At 34.0% G+C, this 27,700-nt stretch overlaps 2 protein-coding genes across 3 annotated transcripts in view; both read right to left on the bottom strand.

Moving 5' to 3' along the window:
* Positions 1-25,704, bottom strand: part of kidins220b (kinase D-interacting substrate 220b) — a 39,915-nt gene extending 14,211 nt beyond the window's left edge. Inside the window, exons 1-23 of one of the 2 annotated variants that reach the window (XM_056445586.1) lie at positions 25,542-25,704; positions 20,959-21,111; positions 20,757-20,855; positions 18,829-18,927; positions 18,645-18,743; positions 18,412-18,513; positions 17,606-17,704; positions 15,616-15,813; positions 15,409-15,507; positions 14,693-14,791; positions 14,512-14,610; positions 13,703-13,880; positions 12,530-12,694; positions 12,152-12,331; positions 11,867-12,032; positions 10,097-10,248; positions 9,720-10,009; positions 9,489-9,629; positions 6,586-6,823; positions 4,959-5,047; positions 4,468-4,612; positions 2,015-2,177; positions 849-1,027 (exon numbers count right to left, since the gene is read on the bottom strand). In XM_056445586.1, coding sequence (XP_056301561.1) covers positions 849-1,027; positions 2,015-2,177; positions 4,468-4,612; positions 4,959-5,047; positions 6,586-6,823; positions 9,489-9,629; positions 9,720-10,009; positions 10,097-10,248; positions 11,867-12,032; positions 12,152-12,331; positions 12,530-12,694; positions 13,703-13,880; positions 14,512-14,610; positions 14,693-14,791; positions 15,409-15,507; positions 15,616-15,813; positions 17,606-17,704; positions 18,412-18,513; positions 18,645-18,743; positions 18,829-18,927; positions 20,757-20,855; positions 20,959-21,090 — 3,211 coding nt within the window. In that variant the 5' untranslated portion in view covers positions 21,091-21,111; positions 25,542-25,704. Of the gene's footprint in view, positions 1-848; positions 1,028-2,014; positions 2,178-4,467; positions 4,613-4,958; positions 5,048-6,585; positions 6,824-9,488; positions 9,630-9,719; positions 10,010-10,096; positions 10,249-11,866; positions 12,033-12,151; positions 12,332-12,529; positions 12,695-13,702; positions 13,881-14,511; positions 14,611-14,692; positions 14,792-15,408; positions 15,508-15,615; positions 15,814-17,605; positions 17,705-18,411; positions 18,514-18,644; positions 18,744-18,828; positions 18,928-20,756; positions 20,856-20,958; positions 21,112-25,541 lie in introns of those variants that run through there. The other variant, XM_056445585.1, reaches the window with a different exon arrangement.
* Positions 25,705-26,440: 736 nt separating this feature from the next.
* mboat2b (membrane bound O-acyltransferase domain containing 2b) overlaps positions 26,441-27,700 on the bottom strand; it is a 63,920-nt gene continuing 62,660 nt past the window's right edge. The window contains 1 exon segment of the mRNA XM_056481718.1: positions 26,441-27,642. Coding sequence (XP_056337693.1) covers positions 27,492-27,642 — 151 coding nt within the window. The 3' untranslated portion in view covers positions 26,441-27,491.

Here is a 27,700-nt window from a genome sequence, read left to right as displayed (position 1 = left end):
AACTTTGTTTGTTTTTATTTTATAAAATGAAAGCCACAATATTTAATTTTAACATATTATGTAAAGCTTATATATTATTTCTGTATTATAAAATACTACAATAAAACAAATAAAACTAACTAAACTAAGGGATAATTTATACCAAATGTGGTTAATATAATATAATATAATATAATATAATATAATATAATATAATATAATATAATATAATATAATATAATATAATATAATATAATATAATATAATATAATAAATATAATTTAATATAATATAATATAATAATATAATATAAATGTTAAGTAAAAAAACATTACATTAAAAACAATGACTTTAAAAAAATAGATATTAATTAATTAAATATTAATAAAAAAAACAAAATATTTAATTTAATCATATTTTGTGAGAATTACATATTATATCTGTATTATAAAATACTAAAATAAAACAACTAGCTAAAACTAAGGGCTAATTTATACCAAATGTGGTTAATATAATATAATATAATATAATATAATATAATATAATATAATATAATATAATATAATATAATATAATATAATATAATATAATATAATATAATATAATATAATAATATAATTTACGTGTCAGGCAATAAAACATTACATAAAAAACAATGGCTTTTAATATATATTAATTTAATGTTAAATTAAAATTTAATTTAAATAAAATTGAATTTAAAAATAAAAAACACAATATTTAATTTGAATATATTATGTGAAAATTACATATTTTATCTGCTTTATAAAATGCAAAAATAAAATAAACAAAAGTAGCTGAAACTATGGGCTAATTTGGGATCAAACGTGCAATTTTAGCAAGAAATGTACCTGCAATGATTTCTCTGAGTTTGGGATCTAAATTAACGGTGCATGGGAGGAAAGTTCGGATGTCTCGGGCTGCAAGCACCGGAGTACGTGATGAAAGGAAAACCTCAAAGCTACGAACATCCCCATCGATCTCCAGCAAAGGCTCCACATCTTTAGTGGTCGGAATATTCTTGGAGATCCTGCCAGGCAGAACGTGAACAGAAACAGAATGAGAAACACGAGACAGCACCAACATTTAAAGCTTTAAAAAATTGTCCGTCACGTTTTTGACTAAAACAATGCAGGTCTTGTGAGAATGACTGGTCTCAACATATATACCCTGGCATAAATTACACCCAGCTGTGCCAGATTAAACTAAGACATGATGGTTTTACAAGAAAAAAACGAAAAGGATGCTGATATAACTCAGCGTTAGCAGCACAATATCCTCATTTTATTTCGCGTTTCTGAGGCATGGGCAGCTTTAAGAGTGGAAGGAGTGCGTAGACGGCCAGTATCAACACAATACAGCAATATTACTGATGTTTTGGACGCCAAACCTCTTCGTAAAACCACAAACCTCATATGTTTCCACTTAAACAGACCTAAGGGTTTTCAAAAATGCTCTATAAAGCGCTCAATATGTCAGAATACACCCAGGCCGCGAATGCATCGGCTTCTCTCTTTATTTCTGAGTACAGCAAGAGCCGTGCAGTGATTGGACGAGTTCAAAAGTAAACAACAACAGCGCCATCTATCATGGTTTGACATCTGAAGACAAGACAATATCTGCGCAGTTTTCACAAGTCTTACAGGAATCGCATCATCTGACTAATCACCGCAGGGAAGCCTATCTAATGATCTGGGCCTGCTTTCCTTGGCTTCATCTGACATTCTGTGGCCTCCCATTATTTCTTTCCAGGAAGATTCCCTAAGGAGACATTTTTCTCTAGGACCCTAATGGGCTAATGAACAAACTACATGCGAATAGAAATCATACAGGACAAAAATGCATTACATAAGATTGTACGGATTAGCACTGACTTGAGTTGTTGATCTGGAGATCTAAAGCAACAGATGTTTCTTGTAATGTGATAGGACTGTAAAGAATATAGCTTTTGGTGATAGAGTGAAACATCAGGAATCATGTTGATTTATTATGGCGAAATGTGTGATGGAGATATTGCCTTTCGTAGATGGTTTTGAGATTGGTCTGGTCTGGGATGCCGTCGGTCTCTTCTAGGTAGAGTATAAGCCAGGATGTGCGATACGGCCACTGCTCAGTCAGGTTGATCCAAGATGCGAGCCGGTCCCAGTTAAAACTGATCTGATTAGCCCTCAGCAAGCGGCCTGAAAAAGATTGATGAAAGTTCGAACTTTATGATTTCATACCTGACAGTTTATATCGCATTTTACTGTTCCCTTTTCAAATGTTTGGGTTTAATATTTCTGATTTTTTTTGTTTAAAAATACAGTAGAAGCTGTTCAATTGTGAAATAATATTACAATTGAAAATAATTGTTTTCTGTTTTAATCGTTTTAAAATATAATGTATTACATAGTATTTTATATATAGAAAAGGCTCAGAAATGTAATTTTATAAGCAATGGACATAATTTAAAATTATCTTAAAATCTTATAATTTTCGGAACAGAGACCTTCTTCATATTATAGTTTACTTTGCTCGGAAATGTATCCTTGTAAAGTGGATTACTGAAGAACCCCCCCAGTTTAAATCAATGGCTGCTTGCAGTCTGCAACATAATCCCACTTGAGGCTTTTTCCACAGCTATGAAGAACAAACCTTTTCTATTTTATCGGACTTGGCACTAAAAACTATCTTGGACTGGGACAAAAGAAATGTAATATGCCTTTTTGTAATATAATTTTTATGTCATTATTATTTTTTATTTATTTGTTTGTTTATTTAATTACAATTTAATTTGATTTATTAATATATATATATATATATATATATATATATATATATATTTATTTATTATTTTTTTTTATTTATTTTTTTTTGTTTTTTTGTTTTTATAATTTTTCATGTGGGGGTCAGGATTCAATTTACATTTATTTATGTATGATGGATGTTATCTTATTACTCAGTTTAATTGTTTACATGTTTTTGTACTAAAAATGTTCAATAAAAATATATGTAAAAAAATAATAATTATGTCAGCGCCAATAGCCTAGTGGTTAAGTGCACCGACATATAGCACCATGGTGCTTAGGGTGACCCAAGTTCGATTGCTGGTTTAAGGTCCTATGCCAATCCTTCCCATCTCTCTGCTCCTAACGCTTTACTGTCTGTCCTCTACTGTCCTTTCCCAATAAAAGGTGAAAACCCCTAAAAAAAACTATAAAAAATAATTATGTTAAAATCAATGATTCTGTTTTTTAAATGAATTGTATAATTTTAATATAATAAATGTTTTTATATAAGCAATAAAAAAGAAGAGCGCATTTCATGAGTACTGAATGTTCAGACTTTATGATTTCATATCTGAATGTTTATATTCCATTTTAGTTACAACATACATCACTGTTCAAATGTTTGAGTTTAATGTTTCTGAATTGATTTGAATAAAAACACAGCTAAAAAAGAAAACTATATATATATATATATATATATATATATGTATGTATATCTATCTATCTATCTATCTATCTATTTATATATATATATATATATATATATATATATAACTAACTTAGACATGTCATGGCATCTTTTGCTGCTCTGTGGAGCTCTGAAGTGCTTCCTTTTCTTAAAGGTGTTTTTGTTGAACATGTTAAATATGAAGGATGCAGTACAAATAGCTTTTCATTTTTTCTTTTTCTTTACATTTAGGTTCTGTAAAAATAAATTAATAATATTAAAATAAAATACAAATAAGTAATAATATTAAGTAAAAGACATATTACTTTTATATATAGAAAAGAAAAGGAAAAGAAATCTATAAAAAAATTATTTTAAAAAACTAATAAGGAAAAGTTCTACTCTTCTAATATAACAAGGGTCCATCTTCTTTATGTGATCTAAAACAGGTTGCCAAGTGAGAAAAAACATATCAGTACAACATCTTACAGTCTATCATATTTTATCTAAGGTGAAGTGGTGTAAAAGTTCCATAAGCCATTGCTTAAAGGTTGGCAGAAAATGTTCTTTCCATTGGCGCAATATTGAAGTCCTTCTTTTATCTTTATTTGTACGTCGCTTTGGATAAAAGCATCATCTAAAGAAATAATCTTACAGACCATAAAACGGTAGCATAATTCTGAGACTTTAATAAGACAGTTTTTGCGACTGTAAAGTGACATATTTCAAAGTAAATGAGCTTAATTAAAAAAGAAAAAGAAAAAAGGAAAATAGAAAAACATTTTTCATTTGGATTGTGAAAGTTGGCCATTACTGACCTGATTAAAACAATGGCTAAATAGCAGTTTGGCTATTGACTGACATTACCTAATAGTTCAAGTGACATCAGAAAGGAGGTAGTTTCAAAACAAGAGTAAGTTACTACATTTTGATTCAAGATTAGACAGATTTTTTAATAATAAATCATTTGAAAGACAACGAAGCTAAATAAGATAAAATCTGATTTTACGTTGAGCTAAAAGCTTGAAGACTGACCTGTGACAGACACGATGTTAAGCAGCCTCCTCATAGTCTGAGGGCTGATGTCACTGAACCAGTCCTCGGTGACGAGCAGTTTGGTGAGGTCAAAGGACATCTGACGCGTGACTGACCTCTGCATCTGTCGACGGCGATAAGTATCCTGAAAAGAGATATCAGACACGTTTAAATCTTGCTTATTACTCAAAATCAATAACATTATGGAATATGGCGAAGGAAAATGTCAGGGGAGATTTTTTTTGTGTTATGACCACATCATGTGGTCAATCATGATTACTGTCACTGGATTATAGTCAGACAAACGGCACAAGCAGAAACCTTGGGGTTGCTAGACATGATGAATAATTCAATTAGTCTTTGGAGCTGAAAACATTGTGTAATTGTAAATGTTAGATCATATGATTTATCACATACTTATTAATCCTATATGAAAAATGTGTTGTTATTGTACAAGTAGACGGAATAAAGCAGCATATTTCTCATCTTACCCTGCGGTTTAGAGTTGTCTTACTGCCAAACTTGGTCTGGTCACCCAGGCTGTTCTGGGACAATTTTCTGTCCAGCTCTTCATGCCAACCTATAGCATAAGAAAATGTTAAGAAATTGAATTTGCAGGCACCACAAATATGTCCTTACTGCATTTAGCTTTTCGATGAGAAAAAAAAACTTACATACAGTGTTAGCATAAAACACAAGATATTATACATTTTGACCTGGTAAAAGTCTGTGGTTTTACCTAATGCTTTTATTCGGCAAGGATCCACTTAATTGATTATATAGAATTGAAGATACTTATATTTTAAAAAGAATTTTCATTTAAAATATATTTTGTTTCTTTTCTTTTTTTCAAAAACTTTCTGTTCATCAAAACTCATGTGTTTAAAAGATCATGAGACAGAAACCTGGAGTAATGATGCTGAAAATTCAGCTTTACCACTACAGGAACAAAATACATTTGGTAACACGTTAGTTTTAAGTACCAATTTTCGCTATTAACTAGTGGATTATGACCTGTTTATTATTAAGATATTGGCTGTTTATTTGTACATAAATAAAGAGCACATTGTGGAGCACATATTCATGATTATCTATTACATGCCTAATTAGGAGTTTATTGAGGCAAAAGTCATAGTTAACGGTTTATTAATAGCTAGAATTTTACCTTAAAATCAACCATACGTTGCAACCCAGGCTCATTCTGAGAACGTAGTCCCGGGGACGTTTCTGGAGACCGCGAAATACGTAGCCGGGGGTACGTGCGGCTGCATTTCATTTTTTTAAGCGAACGCTGCGGGGCGGTGTGACGCCGTTTCCCTTCGGCGCTCGCCGGCCGGCCAGCCGGCCGCTCGCCTCCGTGTGGAGGGCTTTCCCGCTGCAACCAGTTTGTCCGGTTAGCTCTTCGTGTACTCGAGGCGCAGAGAGGGGCTGACCACCACGACGACGACCGGGTTCGAGTCCGGGGAAGAGCGGTTCCAGGAATCAGGTAAGAAAACAAAAACAAAATCCAAAAAATGAAGCGAACAAGTTCGTCACAGGGTGAGAATGTGGTCAAAATCCGAAAACGTGGTAAAAACCGGACTAGGGCTTTTCTTTTTCTGGACGGCTTTTGTGAACCGTCGTTGGTTGGGTTTGGGGACGGAGGAGGGCGGGTCAGCCGATTGGCCAGTCGCACGGTCAATCATTCCGTCGTGAAGACAGGCAGACGGGCGGAAGGTCGTTCGACAGCGGCCTCCAGCGGGTTTACGCGAGAACGGCGCGGGAAAAAGCGCGCACAGCGGCCTCTCGCGGACTCGCGAAAACAAAAACTGCACAAATACGTACCTCCCGGGACGTATTTCGCGGTCTCCAGAAACGTCCCCAGGACTACGCATTTGAATATTTTTTTTACAAAAGATGCGATTCCAGTTTGTGTTGATTGTCCTGTCTCTACAGATTTAGTAAGTGTGTGATCAGTGTTCTTTGTTTATGTTTATTTAGAGGCAAAGATAGTTAGTATCGTCAGCAGTACTCTTTCAGTTTTTAAAGACATACCTTAGTCAAAAGCGTATACTAAAAACACTAATAATCAGTCACTATTTGAGCCAGCCTGTTCCCCCATCACATATTGATACAAACCCTCAGAGTTGCCGGTCTCTCCATTGGCAGGAGCGGGTGCACACATCTTCTTTGCGCTGCTGAGGCCACGGCTGTTGAGGAAGACAGGCAGGTGGACGATGTTGCGCATGTAGTCATGGCCGTTGATGTTGGAGTCACGCAAGACACTGTTTAGATTCTGGTTTATAGCTTTGATGATGATGTGAGGATCACTGGCGAAGATCGAGATAAAAGGACCCTTGGAGAACAACACTCTCACCTGATGACAAAGACACAAATTTATAAATGTAGAAATTTCTTCAAGCAAGCATGCGCTCTACCAGTAAATAAGAAATCTGTATTCAAGATATTCAAGTATTTTTTAATGTATGAACACATAATCTAATTTATAAAAAGGCACACAGACATTATCAGGGGCTCAATGCAATTGACTAAATGGATGAGGAATGCTTCTGGTTACCACTAAAACAAAGGGCCTGTTCAGTCTTTGTTAGACTAGACCAATTCAGAAAAGACGGTTGTATAAGAGCATTTTCTTTTCGAATAACTTAATAAGCTCGAATGCATCACTGCACATGACAACTCAAACTTCAGATTTAGTGAGAGATTTTACTGCTGATGACAATTCAAAAGGGAGTCCGTTTCAGAAGTAGACTGTTGATGTTTTTATGATTAAAGCTAGACAGAGAGCAGTAAACCAGAGATACTTATTTACATACTGACACAGTATTTACTACTATTTTTAAAAAAGAAATCATTTTGATTTCAGTCCTTTTGTCATATATATATATAGACTATTTTCACAAGACTGTTATGATGTGTTTAACGCTTATCATACTCTTAAATCCTTGAAAAGTTTTTAATTTTTTTTTAAATATGAACATTTATATGCATTTATGTATGTATTATATTATCTTTGCTCATGTGAGGTGTTTCTAATGCAGCGTCTATGGGGCTGAGACTAAATTTGACGTTATTCTCTCCTCTAGCTGCCGTCATCAGTCTCACATTATTTTTGTTCACTTTTCTGAAAGTCTTGATAACAGTATCGTGGAGTTTTTCTTGTATTATTTCAGCAAATAGGGTTGTAAAAAAATATTTTGTTGTACTCTCTGATTCACTGCGCTTACGTTTACCCAACCATGATGACAGCCACTACTGAGAAACCCGGAAATGTGAAAAGGGTCCATTATAGCTCGTTTCCATTAAAGGTCCCATGAAGTGCTTGGAAATACACATTTTTATACGATGTTTAACATAATCTCAACCAAAACATGAAAAAAGGGTGGAACATAATGTAGCTCCTCCCCTTTAAAAAAAAACAGTCAATAGTGTTTATCATTGCTCTGCCAGTGGGAGTGGTTGAGCTCAGGTACATCAAATGAAAAGCAAATGAGAAGTGTCTCGAAGAGGACAGGGCATGTCAGACACTAGAGAGCATTTGATTGGTTATGATCTATGGTTATGATTTGATGAGAAACTGTGGTATGAGGTGACGTGAATAAAACAGTTGATCCATTTAGGTGACACACTACAAGCTTTACATGTTTATATCACTTTTATATCTTCTAAACGCAAATTTTGTCACTGTTTTGGAGCAGACTAGATTATAAAAACTATTAATACTGATACTAACATCTAAAATACAGGGTGATTCAAAAAGAATACCACATCTTTGAAAATAGAGAACTCTCTGCAAAGAAGAAGATGAGAGCTGAGCTCTTTCTGTTGTCGATTTAAAGAAGCTCTGATATTTGTTAAGTACTCTTCACTTTGATTAATTCCCCTAAGTTCCATCATGTTTCTTTGATTAAATACAGATTTTCAAAGTTGTGGTATTCTTTTTGAAGCCCCCTGTACTTTATTTTAATTTTAATAAACTTTAAGTGGTATGGTTCAGTAGAGTACAATTTGGTATGGGTAACCCTAATCAGGTTTGCCTTTCCACTCCCAATAGTACCCTTAATTGGTAGGCATGGTGTATACCAGGAAGTTGCAACTGACATCTCTTGATAGACATGAAATACAAAGAAAAGTAGGGATCAATGTCATTCGGGCTATACGGGCCGTTCACATATTTCATCTTTTGCTCAAGTTTGTGCATTTTGAGTCTTGCTCCACCCTTTAGATATAAAAGAGTCACAAAAAATGGTACGTTTTGTTATTTTAGTACCATTCACCACTTTTTATTTTAGAGTTTTTCACCTTCATTGTACACGACAGTATAGTTGAGACAGGAAAGAGTGGGGAGCAGAGAAAGGGGAACAGGATCGGTAAAGGAACTCAAGCCAGAAATCAAACTCGGGTCACTGTGAGCACGCTAAATGCTGGCACACCATTCACCACTTCTGTGCAATAATGGGCTCTATGCACAGCTAGTGTTTTTCAGCCAATGATGAACTTTCGGTGAAAAGTATATGTGACTATTTTCAATTTCATAAGGTTCCTTTTACAGCATCGATGTTGTAATGTAATTCACATATAATCAGCTAAATAGACTTAAGCCTTTATTTGGTTGTTAAAGCGTAAAAAGAGCTGAAAGACCCTTTAAACACCAGCGCCATCATTAGCAGCAGGCTAGCGCAGAAACTCTATTAAAAATACAGGGGTAAATTTTATTTCCACATTTTAAAGACATGTCGCTGAAAAATATAATTTAATGCAGTGCTTCTTGTTTGGTCTGATACCCACTTTATATCGTATCTCAGCCAGGCAGTGAAGATTGCTGGTTTTTAAAGAAATCAGATTTTAAATGCGGCGATTTTGTATGAAATGACAATTACCCAAAAGCCCTGGCTGATTGAAATTAAAAGTCTGTGCACATATAGCCCATTGCATACTGTACTGTAATGAGCCATTATTCATTCAGTTAGTTGCCAAGTGATATTTAATAGTTTGAGTTAACTTTAACAGCTAGTGCTCACCGTGTCTAGCATCTGTAGCACTTTGTCCTGTTCACAAGAATCCAGACCATCAATGATCACAACTAGACGTGTTTGGTTCTGGGTGAAGCCGTCTATAGTCTTTGCCATCTTAGCCATGAGCTCCACTTCATTTTTCAAGACCTGTGAAAAGAACAATTCACCATTAGAAATGCTGTATGTGAATATTACTTGTGTATTAAGCCCTGTGTACCAAGAGGTCTGACAGCTAACCTTCATAAATCCCTCACTCTTGAGTTTGTGCATCTTGTTGGCGGCACTGTGCAGCCTCTTCCTCTGAGAGTTCAGCACAGAGTCGGTCACCTGCCACCAGGTGCGACAGTTCAGCAACAGCGCCAACCCAACAACACTCGCCATGGAGACCAGCACTGCGTTCACAGTCTGGTTTTGCCCATCCACCTTGAAAACTGCCAGCAGGGCCATACCCATGATCAAGCAGCCCAGGATAAAGAGGAAGATAACAAAGGATGGGATGCAGCAGGTCTTCTTCCACTTCTTTTTACCTGAGGGTAGAGATGGTCACACCAATAAATGATGCTTCTAAAAAACTGTAGTTTCAGAATAATTCGAAATGATTAAGCGGCCTTTACCTTGAGTGTCCTCGGTTTTGAAGACTCTAAAAAGTCTGGTTGCCAAAAAGCCAAACTCTCTCTCACAGGCATCCGAGAGAGTGGCAATCATTTCAGCCATGGATGTCTCTCCACCCACACTGGACAACCTGTTATAATCGGTGAATAGAAACCTGGAAGAAAAGAAAAGCAGTTATTCTGAAATTTTTGCTTTAATAAAAGTAACAGAAAAAAATCCTTTAAACTACTTTTTAAAAGCTTGGGGTCATTAAGAAAATTTTGTTCCAAGATATCAACACTTAATCACCAAGGACACAATGAATAGTTGAAATGTAACAGTAACAGCATTCACATTGCAACAAAAGATGTCTACTGTCAAGTCAATTATGTTCTTTAAACTTTCATTCATCAAAAAAATTTGAAAGAAAAATCACAATTTATTGCAAAAAAATATAGTAAATACAGTGACATTGATAATAACGATATGCTTGAGCACCAAAATAGCCTATTGGAATGATTTTGAAGGACACTAATAACTAAAATAATGGCTTAATGTTGAAATTGGACTTTGTCATAATAGGAATTAATAACAATAAGAGTTTTAAAATGAATAAAAATGCTACATTTTTGATCAAATAAAAAATCTTTCAGACTTTTTTCAAAAACATCTCACTGACACCAAACATTTGGAGATAAGCATATACACTACCTGACAAAAGTCTTGTCGCTTATCCAAGTTTTAGGAACAACAAATAATAACTTGACTTCAAGTTGATCATTTGGTATCAGAAGTGGCTTATATGAAGGGCAAAGGCCTCTAGATTACACTTATTTTACCAAAATAAAATATGACAATGCCTTGATTTTAATTATTTAATTAGGTCAGTAAGGTCTGACTTTGCTTAGACAAAAGTCTTGCAGGTCTCCCAGAGTTCATCAAGATTCTTTGAATTCATCTTTAATGCCTCCTCCTTCATCCTACCCCAGACATGCTCAATAATGTTCATTTTTGGTGACTGGGCTGGCCAATCCTGAAGCACCCTGATCCTCTTTGCTTTCAGAATTTTTCATGTGGAGGCTGAAGTATGAGAAGGAGCGCTATCCTGCTGAAGAATTTGCCCTCTCCTGTGGTTTGTAATGTAATGGGCAAAACAAATGTCTTGATACCTCAGGCTGTTGATGTCGCCATCCACTCTGCAAATCTCTCGCACGCCCCCATGCTGAATGTAACCCCAAACCATGATTTTTCCTTCCCAAAACGTGACTGATTTCTGTGAGAATATTGGGTCTATGCAGGTTCCAATTGGTCTTCTGCAGTATTTGTGATGATTGGGATGCAGTTCAGCGAATCAGTCAATGGAAAAATCTACCTTCTGCCACTTTTCCAAATGATCAGCTAGAAGTAAAGTTATTATTTGTTGCTCTTACAACTGGGATTGACAACATGACTTTTATCAGATTGTGTATATGCTTACTTAAAAATAATTATAATATTTAATCTATATGAAGTCAATATAGTTTGTTTGATTGCAATATATATAATAACTTTATATAATACACAAGATTTTCTAACTCTAATATTTCAGTATTATACAATAGTACAGGGAAAATCAAACATACAGCACAATTACATTAAGTATCTTGGAGGACTAGCTAATATATGTTACTGAAATCCCCATGAAACTTTTCCAAAGGCAATAACAGTGGTCTTGTGGAGTCCAAGGACACCCAAATCCACATCCAATTTTTAGGACGTCTTAATGGCTTAATGCTTTATGTGTGGGTAATTACCTGACAGGCAGAGCTCGGGTGGTCTGTTCTGGAAGCTCTGGAGGGTTGACGAACATGAGTTTGAGCAGAAGCTCCAAGTATCCAATGTGTCGGGCCAGGCGGGTGCTAATGACCCACGCCCAATTCCAGCTTTCACCCTCACGTCTGCTACCAAAGTATACAACCACTGTGCAAAGATAGTATACATTCACTATACCTTTCAATGGTTGCGGATTCAATTTTATATCATTGTTCAATTATATGATATATTTCATACAGAGGTTATAACAGGCTAGTTTTTCTTACCGAAGAACACATAGAGCAGTGCTAGGATGCTGAGAGAGATGGCGATAGCAAGCTTGGGGTCCACAGTGAAGCCGAGCACTAGCGCAACGGAGCCGCACAGCAGGAGAGATAATAACACAACCAGCCATGAAAACTGGAACAAAGGCTCCACCTGCTGACCTGCAAATGTCTTCATCTCATCTGAGAAAGAAATATGAAGATTTGTCCACCAATAAATATACACCAGATGCGGCGAATTGAGTTCTATTAAACATTTCAAGCTCAGAAATAGCTAAAAAGCTAGGTAGGTACGTGCTGTGCATGAGTAAACTGTGCTTTAAAATACCCTTTTCAGGTCACTTTTCTAGTTTAAGCCGAGCGCCTGTAAATAACGCTCACCCTCGAGTTTCTTGAGCAGGAAGGACTTGCCGCTGCCCCACTGGGCGTACAGACCCACACAGATGGGCGGCTGCATGGTGGGCTCACTCAGGATGTCTGCCAGAGCACTGCTGTACAGGTCGTAGCCCAGCATGTCCCCATCTGACTCTGTTGGGGACAGATGTCCTAAAGGGGACAACACACAGAGGGGCAAAAATACACACAGGTCACTCACAGCCTATACAGAGAATGCAGTAAAATATTTTAGAAATGAACATGAACATCAGCGATTCAAAACATGTGTTTACTTATTCAGGCTCACAGCTGCAGAGAGCAAAGAACTAGTTAGTGTAGAACAATAAGACTGTGTCTGTGTATGATGATGTAGACAATAAAGAAACTAACACACAATGAAATCTGTTTATTTTTATTCATGAACAAATGACTCTAAAGAATTGGTTCTTTTTAGACTGGTAAAACAAAAAATGTGCTATTTGATTCCTAAAATAAAAGACTATTTAAATAATTTTTTTTAAGAACACTTTAAAAAAATTGTTATCTATTTGACATTACACAGTTTTCTGATTGGCAAACATAAAATTTATTTCCTATGTGAGAAACCGACATTAAAACTGCAATAAAAAAAATCAGGATCAAATACAATTAAACATAAATCAGAACTGAAACCAAATAGATAATAAATTTACATGTACACGTTTGGCAGATCCTTCTATCAAAAGCCACTTCATAGTATCCAACGATTGTATCCAATGTATTCACACATATTAGACCTTGTCTTGTTAGTGCCTTGCTCTTACTGTTAGAATTTCAGGAAAGCTCATTCAAAATCAGAACTGAATCAAAGGCTTGTGAATCAGAATCGAAATGAATCTGAACAGATGGGGAAGGGAACTCGATTTTGCAATTGTTTTAGAACTTCTGATTCAGAACTTCTTCCTATGGAAGAAATGACTAGGAATAATAAATAGTAAAAAAACGGTCAAACTATTTGCTCAGCAAACAAATGCGTTCAAGATTTTACATAAAAAGTAGAATAATAAAATAAGAAAAGATCCATTTGCAACATTAGGCAGCATAACAAGCTGTTTTTAACATCTAAAAATTAATGGAAGTGAATGAGACCGCAAGTCTCAAGCCAACGTGTATGTGATCTAGATCTAGTCTCAGACTTACGGGCTCCAAAAATCTGGGTGAGAATGCTCTTCTGGTGGCTGCAGTCGATGTTATAAGGTGTCTCTCCTGCCTTGTTTGGCCGATAGAGCAGGCGGCCATCTTTAGGGTTACGCAGAAGAAGCTCAGCCAGTCTGCGACTTCGTCCACGAATTGCAATATGAAGAGGAGTGTCTCCTCTCTGCAGACAAACAGAGCATAAAATTTATATACTATAAATATATATAACATATTTACAGTTAAAGTCAGATTTATTAACCCCCCTAAATTATTAGCCCCCCTGTTTATTTTTTTCCCCAATTTCTGTTTAACGGAGAACTCATTTCTAATGACTGATTTATTTTATCTTTGCTATGATGACAGTTAATAATATTTGACTAGATATATTCAAGACACTTCTATACAGCTTCAAGTGACATTTTAAGGCTTAACTAGGTTAATTAGGTTAACTAGGCAGGTTAGGGTAATTAGGCAAGTTATTGTATAATGATGGTTTGTTCTGTAGACTATCGAAAATATATATAGCTTAAAGGGGCTAATAATTTTGACATTAAAAGGCTATTTAAAAATTTAAAAACTGCTTTTATTCTAGCTGAAATAAAACAAATAAGACTTTCTCCGGAAGGAAAAATATTATCAGACATAGTGTGAAAATTTCCTTGCTCTGTTAAACAGCATTTGGGAAATATTTTAAAAAGAAAAAAAAATTCAAAGGGGGGCTAATAATTCTGACTTCAACTGTATATATGACATAAAGTTCAATACAGTCAAGAGTGTGAATTATATGCATGAAACTGTGATCGAGGTCTCACCTTGTCCACTGCAGACACTTTGGCCCCTTTGTCCAGCAGCAGCTCTACTATTTCTATGCTTCTCATCTTGGTGGCTTTGATTAGTGGGGTTTCAGAATCCTGCATACACAACAAATACAAACTCAACACTGACTTATAACAATGTGACAATCTCTTTTATGTGCATTTTGCTGTTCTCTACCTTAGTGGTGGTCTCTGTGTCAGGGTTGCACTGCAGTATGTCTCTAACCATGGTTGCATTGCCTTTCTCCACTGCCCAATAAAGAGCAGTCTTATTTTCCTGTAACAATACAATGCAGTCATTTTAAAATTTCCATTTGCTTTTATCAGGGTTCTCACACATTTTCTTTTTTAAAAGTCAAATTTAAGCACTTTTCAAGCACTTTCCAGATGCATTTTCAAACTTTTTCAGCATTTTAGTGGCAAATTACGAATTTACATACATATAGATACTTAATACTACATATACATACTTTATCTGTATATATTTATTTATTTATTTATTTATTTTAGGAGTATGGTATAAGTACTCTAGGGAAAAAAAATGGCATGTCCAAGCCCGACATTGAATTACTGTCATTTACACTCTCAAATTTTATTTACTCACATCTTATTTGTAAAAAAAGACAGCCAGGTCATATATGCACAGGCTCCAGAGTTTTAATCTTATTCAAAAGCAAAAATATGTATTTTATTTAATTAAAATAGTGAATTATTATTACTTATTTAATAATAAATTGTTATGAAAGCAACACAATTACATTTTCAAGCAGTTTCAAAGCACTTTTCAAACACTAGATCAAATTTGAAACATATTTAAGCAATTCTAGCACCCATAAGAACCCTGTTTAATGTACTGTTCTTTTTTACTGTGTATGTTTTCACATGGTATGTTACCTGGCCTCTAATGTCGATGTCTGCATACTTATGCAGCAGTGCCCTCACAATCTCAACATGCCCACCTCTCACAGCTCCAATCAGCACAGTGTCTCCACTCTGCACAGTTAAAACAAAGCACACGATAAAACACATTACAGTCATTCTTCTCCATGATTTATGTTCTGTTTCTGATTTCTGTCAGGTTTGTAGTGAGGATTAACCCACCCTGTCTGGGATGTTGACATATGTGCCAGCATCAAGCAGGTCTTGCACGATCTCAGTGTAGCCCTCTTTAGCGGCGATCATCAGAGCTGTGTTTCCGTCCTTATCAGTCATGTTTACATTGGGGTTCCTCTTCAGAAGCTCTTTAACCACCTCTGTATATCCTCCTTTCACAGCCACGATCAGTGCTGTCATGGAGTTCTGTGTGGGAAAGATTAATAAAATGAGTACCAGAATCCCTCAGGCTTCTGATGTAATGGTGCCGAATCAGTGCTTCACTAAGGACGGAGTCCTATTACAGGGTTCAAACACATTTTTACTACTAAATTCCATGACTTTTCCAAGACTTTTCCAGAACTTTCAAGTACCTTTTCATGACGTAATGTTTCATGTAATGTCTACAGATACATGGTAAATAATAAGAAAAACAATGACGTTCAAATTTATTACAGCATATCATAGAACATGTAACAATCTCTTTTGTCTAAATTTGTTTTTATGTCTATGTAAAATGGATTTTGATAATACTTACACAGCACTAACAATGTGAGAGTAAGGCCAAGGACAGAAAAGAAGTAAAGAAAACCTATCTACAAGTTAGGGCTGCACAATATATCGTTTAAGCATAGATATCGTAATGTGTGCAGCCGCAATAGTCACATCGCAGGATATGCAGTGTTGGCATTATAGTTTAATCATAATGGAGTAAAGGTTTATCATCTGCATGCATTTTTAAAGAGATAGTTCACCCAAAAATTACTTACCATTTTCATTACACCATTTACTTGTTTCAAACATTTGAGTTGTTGTTTTTTAAATGAACACAAAAAGAATATAAATTAATAATTCCTAAAGTATTTAAACAAGTGAAGTGTGAGTAAATAATGAGTACATTTTAATCTTTGAGTAAACTGTGTCTTTAAGGCCTGTGACTGTGTTAACTTTTTAATATTTTAAACTTTAAAACATCCGGCCACAAGAAATTTTTTGTAACTTTAATAAAGATTAAATAATATACAACGAAGACTATGCAGTGTTGATTATTCAATATCTGTGCCAGAATAGTAAATACCTGAAAACTATTATTCACTTTTATCTTTACTATATTTTATTTATCTATGCTTGTAATTTATTTGTTTCTAATTTATTCGAGATTCACTTCTCTACAAAATCCTCCCAATCAATCCAAGTAAACCTGTTAAATCATCTGGTGAAATTGTATTCACATCGCAATATAGATTTTTTCAATATTGTGCAGCCCTAATTCAAGTATACAGATATTTGTTAAACTAATTTCCATGACTTTTCCAAAACTTTGTGGGTTTTACTGTTTTTCCAAAACTTTTCCAGGCCTGGAAAATGCCATGTCAAAATTCCATGACTTTTCCAGGTCTTCCATGACCGTATGAACCCTGCTATTATGGGGTTCTAGCTATCATTCAGGCGAGTCTCAGAATAAATACAAATTAAATAGATAAAATTTTAAAATGAAAAAAAATTAGGATATTTTAGATTTTTTAATAAAATATATAGTCGAACCATAATCCCACTGTCTTCGAAAACATTACTTTAAGATGCTGATTAGAATTATATCTGATTAAATAATGAATATGAAGCTTTAGTCTACATTTTTTGGGGTTAATATTTAATAATATGTTTATGTGTATATGAGAATGAAAATAGATTATTATGATATATAAAGAAACTCATTCTAATATAAAGAAACATTCTTTTACTGTATATGAATATAAATATATATATATATATATATATATATATATATATATATATATATATATATATATATTTTTTTTTTTTTTTTTTTTTTTTTTTTTTTATTTATTTATTTATTTTTTTAATGCTTAGCTACAATTGTAACAGCTTGTAATTGTGAGTAAATAATATTTTTAAAGTTAGAGAACTATTAAAAATTGTGGTAGACAGCAAGAGTCAAAATGCTAGAGCATCATTGTGCTGAATGATAAATACATACTGCCCCCTCCTGGTCAACATCTGCTCCATTCTCCAAAAGGTGCATCACGCAGTCGTAGTGGCCTTTTCTAGCAGCCCAGATCAGTGGGGTGGTGCCATACTGAAAGGGTAAAATTAGATGTTTTAATATTAATGTGCAGGTCATTCACCTTTGATATATTTTACAACTAAAATGAAAGAAATAATATTTCTGGCTTAATACAAATAAAAGTCAATCAATTGTAAAAACAAAACATAGCAATGCATAATAGGAGTCCAAAGATTTATTCAGAGTACTAATATTCTCTGACAAATTACCCACATTTCACTAAATAAAAAGCTTGATTTTTTAAACTTTAAATCAAACAAGCTGCTGTTGTGCTTATATATTAATACTACTTAAAATAAAAAAACATAATATTAAAATGGCTTTAGCTTGAAAATAATTTTGCATTATTTTAATAGCCAGGAACGGCAAACAATCATTTACCTGACTCGTTGTTTGTGTGGCTGTGAAGAGCTCGACTGAGTTTTACAAAAATTATATTTAGTTTTTATCTAGTTTTTAACACCCAGTTTTTGAAGAGGTCATTTTGAAGCCAGAGCTCCTAAAATTTATATTATCTTGACATTTTTGGCTAAGTGGATGCAAGCTAATGGGATAAAAAACTAAATATAACACTGGATGAGAAACAATTAAAATCGAATATTTATTTCAATGTCTACATATATATTTAATGTCTGGAATAAACCTTTTAAAATTCAATGACCCGTGTATCCTGTATTTTGTTAATATAGCTTGTATTAACCTAGAATATTTCATCTCACCTTATCAGAACAGTTGACTTTAGCTCCATGCTCCAGCAAGAGTTTGACAATCTCTGCATGGCCTCTACCGGCAGCCCAGATTATGGGGTAGACGCTGTATTGCTACAAACAACCACATAAAACGTGAAATGCATAATAAATTCTGGCATCTTTAAATGAATTATTTCAGTATTTTTCATTCTTATGTATGTGTCTCATATGGAAGGGGAAACAGTACGAATATCCATCTTTACCTGGCCAGTGGTGTTTGGGTTTGCCCCATTCTCCAGCAGGACCGTGGCCACCTCAACTCTACCTTTATATGAAGCCCATGTAAGAGCAGTCCAACCCCCCTGCACGACACAAAGTCAACTCATTGAGAACGTGATTATGCTACATTTATTGCCTTTGATCCAACATTTGCTTTTAAACTCTCACCATGTCTCTGTGCTCAATGTAAGCACTGTTTTCAAGCAGCTCTTTGACCACCTCCACGTGCCCCTCCTTTGCTGCAGAGATCAGAGCAGACCAGCAGTCCTATCAGGGAAAAGCAGACAGTTGCTATGGAAACTATTGACCGTTGACATGGTAACAGTAATAGAGCCGACTGTAGTGAAACGCCCTGTGGCACTATGGCTCTATATTTATGTACAAATCCATGCCATATGTATTGCACAGGAATCTTAATGACATTCAATACCTAGTTTTAGAATTTTTACATTTAAAAAAAAACATTGCTGCTGTCAGTAAAATAAAATAAATTGTATGTTAATTCTGCAATTTACTATACTATACTTGATCACTATAACATACAGCTATGGAAAAAATAGGAGGAAAATTATTTACAAATAATTTCTCTGGATTACTACATGAATAAATAAATAAATATTTTTTCATTTTATTATTGTTATTAAATTGGTTATTCCACAAAAAAATAAAAAAAAAAAAAAAAAAAAAAAAAATATATATATATATATATATATATATATATATATATATATATATATATATATATATATATATATATATATATATATATATATATATATATATAAATATATATATATATATATATATATATATATATATATGTATATAGACAGAGATTCTACAGTGCAACAGAATGACAGAGACAGGACAAAAACAGATAATAAATATATTTTAAAAATAGAAGCAGTGATACAAATATACACAATATACAAACTGACAAGTGTATGTACAGGTATATTATCATATACAACGTTATATGTGCATCTGTTTTGTGCCAATTGGCATGTAAAGTACAGTTGAAATCAGAATAATTAGCCCCCTGAATTATTACACCAAACAACCCCCCCCCCCCCCCCCCATTTCTAAACATAATAGTTTTCATAACTCATTTCTAATAACTGATTTATTTTATCTTTGCCATGATGAGAGTAATAATGTTTTACTAAATATTTTCCAAGACACTTCTATACAGCTTAAAGTGACATTTAAAGGCTTAACTAGGTTAATATGGTTAACTAGGCAGGATAGGGTAATTAGGCAAGTTATAGTATAACGATGGTTTGTTCTGTAGACTATCAGAAAAAATATATATAGCATAAAGGGGCTAATAATTTTGACCTTAAAATGGTTTTTAAAAAATTAAAACTGCTTTTATTCTTGCCGAAATAAAACAAATAAGACTTTCTCTAAAAGAAAAAGCATTAACCGACATACTGTATAGATTTTCTTGCTCTGTTAAACATCATTTGAAAAATATTTTAAAAAGAAAAGAAAAAAAATCAAAGGGGGGCTAATAATTCTGACCTCAATTGTATGTCGTTAAATAACTGCCCAGCAGTCCGAACTATTTGGCGTAGTCTACGGAGGTCAAATTTGGTGATTCAATGATGGAAGTGTTTCAGCAGCTCCTTTAAAAGGTTGAACTTCCTCAGCTGACGAAGGAAGGGTAGCCTTTGTTCGGCTTTTTTGACAATGGAGTCAATGTAATTTCTTAACATTTATGAAGTTAAAACATTGATTTTGTGTTGTTTAAAAATTAACATAAACAAATATCGTATGATGAAGAGCCAGTGTGCTCGAAATGTCACAGGCTATGTGATAGCCTGTTAACAGGATTTGGTGTTGTGGCCCATGAACATTTCCCCCGTGTTGTTAAACTATTTCCTAACTGTAACAGCTTAGAGGCAATTTAATTATAACTTGATTTTAAAACAGCTGTCATAATATTATTTATTAGTATGTGGACTTTTTTTGGATTCTCCGAAGCAATGTAAATGTAAAACAGGAAATACGGTAGGACCATTGCTATTGTTTACATCCCTCAAAATGGTCCATTTTATTATTTAATCATAACTGTACATTTAGCATTTTCTCACCACATCATCCAAGTTGACATTGGCGCCCCTTCGGATGAGTTCTTGAACAATCTCAAGACTGCCCTGCTCTGAGGCCAGCATCAGAGGAGTCTGTCCGTTCTTTCAAAACACAATCAGAGAAACAGAAATTTAATATTCAAACACTTTTTGAATTGAAAACTGCCCATCTTAAACGATATATCTTTTTTTAGATGTCGCTTACATCGCTCCGACCGTCCACTTCTTTGAACTTGTCAAGGTGGACTTTCACCGCAGCCAGATTTTCTTCCTCCACATAGCTGAAGAGGTTCTGGATGGCCAGAGTGGTCATCTTGATGGAGGTCGTGGTGTCCATGATTGCACTCACTCAGACGCCCTGAATAAACACACATTCAGTCAGACTTAGATTCTACAGAGATTCTGTCCAAATTAAACATGCATAATGCAATAAAAACGTTGGAGGATAAAGAGTAAGTGATATGAATTTTTTTGAGATATTCAACTGCTGAGTTAGCCTGACTGAGTGGCAGGTGATATCAGCGCACAAGAATAGACACAGGCAATGGACTTTAAATGTCAGGAGAAATGAGGCTAGCACAGATAAGCATAACACAGACATAACATATTCATTTTGTCCAAACACATCCACTGACACACTCTATAATATGTTTCCACCACTTTCTACCCTCCTGCTGTGTTGAAAATCTGAAATCTGCAGGATAAACTTATGTTAATAGCTTTTCAAACTAAAAAATTAACAGTATTAAATAAAATAACGATTCATGTAAAAAAAACGACGTCATTCATTAAAGATTTAAAAATATTAATTATTTATTTTTATTGAAATATTATTTTTTACTTATAAGGGCTGGGCGATTAATCGAAATCGACATTCAGAAGCTATAATCGATCAATTTTTCCAGGTCAATTTTTTCGATTACTTTCCCTACTGCCTGTGGAATCATGTGACCCCGCTATGTTAGGCCTTTATTTATACCTCTGCAGCTACTTTTGCAGCCACACCTGATTTCTGGTCAAGTAGGACAATGGACCCATCCTTGAGCCTTACTTTGCACTACATTGACGATGATTAGAAGCTGCGCTGAAATCCATTGAGAAGGCATATTTTCCATTAGATCAAAATTATTATTTACATTAAAAATATTTGTTTACAGAAGATGCAAGAAATGCATTGTTTAAAATATTATTTTGACAGGATATAAGTTATTTTATTTAGAAGAAACTGCTGATTTTCTACTTTTATTATGAAAAACATTCAAAATATTTTTTTTTCCAGAAGGCCAAGTTATTTATTTGAAGTGACTGTTGGTTTTAGGCAATGTGTGTTTTAATTTCAGTTGTTTAACGTTGATGTTCAATAAATAATCATAAAAATAAAATAAAAACTAAATAAATAAATAAAACAATCGTTCATTAATCGTAATCAAGTTAAAATGTTCAATTAATCGAGATTTTCATTTTAGGCCAAATCGTCCAGAACAATTACTAGTTATTAGGGTTGCATGGTTTACCGGTACTATGGTAGTATCGCGATACTATGGCTCCAAAATACTGGTGGTGCCCCTGTAGTTTGTAAAAGGTAGCATCGTCATTAACGGTCTTTCTACAATACATAATTTTGCATGTGGAAAAGTCACTAAAATGCTCACATGTTTGTGCAACAATAGACCATTTTATTTTAATAGTCTGTGGAGCCTTTAAGGTTGGTAGCTTTCTGATGTTTTCTGACATTAAAACGCACATGAATCGGTTCATTTCTGTTCATCTCAATATGATTTAATAGCTACAACAATTGCAACAATCTCTTAAAAAGAACGACTCACAAAATGACATTTTAAATTACTTCGGATTGTAACCTGATGAGACTGAAAAAAAAAGTAGATAAAAAAAAACCAAAATAGCAACAGGAAACATTAAAAAACATTTTGACCACCTCATATAGCCTAATTTGGTTGGATAATGCTCTTTTTGTAACTAATTTTGTTTGGTATAATTTGTATCTTTGTTTTAATTTATTTTTTTGTTGGTCAATCATAAACAAAAAGAATGAATACATTTTAGGTGAAATGACATGCAAATGATACTTTTTTCAATAATAAGAGAATTAATAATTAAATTAAAGACTTATTTTAACATGTAAAATATAGTATTTCTGATATAGAGCTCCCACAACAATGTATATTATGAAGTATTAAACACGTATATTGAAATATAAATAGCATCCCACATTATTTGTGCATTATAAAAATTAAAAAGTATTATTTACAGTATTAAATATAATTATATGGATTAAATTAATTATTAAATATTAAATAAATATCATTATTTATTAAATCACAGTTTTTGTTATTCTTATTATCAAAATTATTAATATTAGTGTAAATAGCTTTTTATTTCTAGTCCTCAAATCCTTGTGAAGATTAAATCTGTTAAATCTGGCATTTTCAGTCCTGCAACAGATTAAATTAAACAAATAAATGAAGAATCAGTGGATTCAGTATAAAATCAGTTTAAAAATCGAGCTTGGGTCAGCGTCAATAGCCTAGTGGTACTGTGCACCGACATATAGCACAGACACGCTCACGGCGACCTGAGTTCAATTCCCAGAGATCCTTCCCCTCTCTCTGCTTGAAATGCTTCCTGTCTAAAATCTCTACTGTCCTATCATAATAAAGGTGAAAACCCCTTAAAGATAATTATATAAAAGCTTGGATTAAATTGTGTTAAATGTATTTTGTGTAGTTATGAATAAATAAATATATTTTCTCTTTATTTATAAACAGAAAACAATATTATTCCATTGCTATCTGATGATTGATCAATCAATAACATTACAGAGAGAGACAGACAGAGAGACAGCGATTAAATGTTAATTAAAGAGACAATACATACAGCATCCCCAACAGCACGGTAAAAGTCCAACCACAAATCAATGCAAATAAATATTTGACATTCATATAATACAGCATTTGACCTTATTTAATTTTCACCAGTATGTGACCCTCAATTTAACCTTCTATACAAGCTGTTTAAATCATAAGGAAAAACAGACGAGCAATTTCTGCAGCGGCAAACAAACAGACAATAACAAAGAGAACAAGGCAGCTCACTCTGGAATCCAAGAGGCTCTGTAAGCTCTATCTGTGAAACACGACCCCAGAGTTATTCTTATAAAGCAGTATGTGACAGCATAGATCCAGCACACTCAGAGTCACGCTGTCCTCTGCTTTTGTCTGGATGCCTGCAGATTGCTGACTGATGTCAGTCTGTCTGCTCTGGAATGGCATCATACATTATTTATGGCGACCAATAGTGGTTCACGCCTCGAGTCTACAGCAAGATGTTCAGGTGACTGGCAGCCATGCAATCATAGCCATCATTTATATTCTAGAATATGAATCTACACTGAAAAAATTCATTGGATTTACAAAAAATGTTTATGGTAACTGGTTGCAAACAAATATATGGGCTTAATTCAAACGTTCAACTTAATTTTTTAGTGTAAATTCAGCCCATATAAATTGTTTGCAACCAGTTACCTTAAAAAAAATTTTAGTGTCTAAAATACACAAAGAGAGCAATAATATTTGAATCCATAAACATTGTGTATTATATATTTTTTATGTATTTATTATTATATTCATTAACGTCTTTTTTATGTCATACTGTCATATTTTCTTGTTTGTGTATGTATTTCTCTAAGTTCTGATGTGTGTTTTTATGCATGTATATATGTAATGAATAATCATTACTTTACTCATTGTTTACATAATGTGCAATGTTTTGGCAATACTTGACAAGTCATGACAATAAAGAATAAAGCTCATTTGAATGAGAGAGAGGGGGAGAGAGAGAGAGAAACAAACACACACACACACACACACACACACATTTAGATTATTATAAATGAATCATTGAAAAATCTGATTATTATTCATTATTAATGTTTTATCCATAAATGTTGATTGTTAAATGTAGTTTATTGCTTAATTTATTTATTTTTGCTATTTTTATTTTTATTTTATTTCATTATTATTATTATTATTATTATTATTATTATATATTATAATACTATATTTACTGTGCTTATTATGTTGTTGTTGTTTTAAATATATATGTAAGTTCTTTTTAATGTAAACTTTATAAATGCTTTGGCAATACATTTGCAACATTTGTCATGCCAACAAAGCAATTATTGAATTGAAATGAATTGAATAATGGCAGATCCACTGATAACGTTATAGATAGATAGATAGATAGATAGATAGATAGATAGATAGATAGATAGATAGATAGATAGATAGATAGATAGATAGATAGATAGATAGATAGATAGATATGTAAGCTATATGTGACACGAATAAATAAAAACAAATAAATACGTAATAGGTAATAAAAGTTGATAAGGTGTCTGCTAATTCTGGTGTATTAGACAGTCTGATTATTATTATTATCTTAAAATTATTATAATTTGATACGAGAGAATGCATTTCTAGAAATAAACAGTGCGGCAGTGTCTCGCCAACATGTCTGAATGTTGATGCACTGGGAGACAACACAATTATCTTAATCGGCATCAAAAGAACCATTAACAGATTAACATTACCACTGTATTAGTACATTAACATAACAAATTACATATTTTAAAGATGCTAAAATCTGCTTAATTCTCCAGCTTGATGCTCGTTGCTGTGCTTTAAGAGCTTACGAACTGTCAATCATACGCGGCATCAACGTACAGACGCGATTTAAACTCCCACATCCGCCTTTTGAAAGCAAACGTACCTCGGTTAAAAGAAACTCTGAAATATCCTTAAGTCTGATCAATGTCCGGTTAGAAATTTGTATTTCTGTCGGTCGACGGCGCTTCTGTTTTCCTATTCACCATCTTCAGCCACAGCCATTTTGAAGAAGCGAAGCACAGTGCTGCTGCTTCCTCTCGGGCGAGTCCCTGACAACACACCGCGTGACGTCAGCGCTCACACTGATCAGCAAATGAATACGCTTGAGAATTTACTGTTGTTTACTGTATTCACATTAGTAATATTGGAAGTTATTACATAATATTGTAGTCACTGCTAGAATGTGTCATTTTGTGTAACTCGACGCGCAGCTGGTTTTCTTTTTGTAAATATAAATGGACAAAACGATGCATTTCATTGTCTCCAAACGGCTGATGAATGGTTTCGGCCTTTAAAACTAATATGAAATATGACATAAACAGGTTTTAATATATTTTGGATGAAGGATTTGGTTTCAAACTAAACTATACTTAAGAGATAACTACGATATTACATAGTTTTTAAGTCAAAAATAGCTTTTTTAAAATAAATAATTGATAAACTATAATAATTGATAAAATATGTAAAAGAAAAGAAAAGAAAATACTTGTTTTTAAAGTACAAATTGCACACTGGTACATGAAAATGGCCCACGGTAGAACCTGTCCCCTAAATCATGAAGTCAGTAAGATCAAGGAACTTATTGTTTGTTATCTGTCATGGCACAAAGTGCAAGGTTTATGTCTGCAGAGCAAAGAGCAGATTTTGAGCATGTGAGAATACGAAAAGCTAAATTATCAACGCTTCAAACATTATTCATTACTGAATAATGAATGCGTAACTACAGCATGCACATTACCCTTGCAAAACAGTTCATTAGAAGTCAAATGCACAACAAAGAAGTAGTAAAAAGACCTCTTTTAATCACATAATTTGCAAAAGAAAAAAAAAACATCGTTCCAGATCCACACAGAGAACATATATGGTTCAAACAAATCCAGTGGACATCCTCTACAACACAAACATCAGCTTAATTTCCAACCGTAAGCAGGCCAAACCTAGCTGACTAACACCATACAAAATGTGCATTACAGTGCATTCAGAAGCACTGTCTGCCTGACTCTCAAAAGTCATGCAATTAACAGTACTTTCCTTTTTTTTAATAATTTCGCTGGGAATTACTTTAACATTCCAATACTTTCCGAAATTCCCAGTTTAGATGGGATTAGGCTGAGAAATACTTTCAATAATGAGAAAAGAATCTCTGGTCTTTAGAGTGGAATGTATTATGTGTAACTTTCAGACAATTTATGTGAAGACTACATGGACAAGACGATACGACAGACCATAACAAACATAACATGACGAAAAAAACCAAGAGCCCGGTTGTTTTAAATGGTGCCACCATAAATCATCAATCAAAAACTTGTCTTAAATTTTGAGGACATTTAAACTTTGCACACATTTCCCTCCGTTCCAATAATCCAATAATTTCGGTGTTATTATGTTACCTGTTAGTTTAGTTAGTCGTATTTATTTTTACCCCTAGAACATGAAAACTCGGCTGTTTTCAAATACATTTCCAGCTTTCTGCTTGTCATTTTGCAAGAAAATCCTATTTACAGCCCAACACCACCAGGTTAGGACACTAATACTTGCTGTGACAAATTGGATTACAAAGGGAAGGTCACATTAATCTATACAACGGTATTTTCTTGGCAATAAAACTCTTCTTATACCAGTCAGATTTGATTCCAACATCTCAAATCACTGTCGAATCCCAGATCCACTACATGAGCCAAGGGATGACGTTACTCTATCAGTCCAGACAGACGCTGGTTGGTTGGTTTATTTGTGAGCTTTAGTTGATCTGACTCTCTTCAAGTGTGGCTGGAGAATAGGTACATTTGCCCAGTCTGTGAGTGTAAAGACGTTTGGTAAGTTGTTCCAGGACTCATGTGGCTTTTTGTTTCTGGTTGCTGTCTGTGCTCTCCAGGCTAGGCTGTGCAGCGGATTGCTGCTCCTTCAGCCGCAGGTGCCTTGGTTTGACCGGCAGAGCGATAGCCAGCAGTATACAGCCTATGTGGAGGCAGAAGTACCATGACCTGCGGAGAGATAGAGAAAGCAGAAAGTCAACTTGTGGATCAAGAAAAATGCTTTTGA

This window comes from Danio aesculapii, chromosome 20 (assembly GCF_903798145.1).
Source record: "Danio aesculapii chromosome 20, fDanAes4.1, whole genome shotgun sequence".
In the NCBI taxonomy this organism is placed as follows: domain Eukaryota; kingdom Metazoa; phylum Chordata; class Actinopteri; order Cypriniformes; family Danionidae; genus Danio; species Danio aesculapii.
The sequence above is the reverse complement of the archived record's forward strand: the minus strand, read 5'-3'. Positions and strand labels throughout refer to the sequence as shown.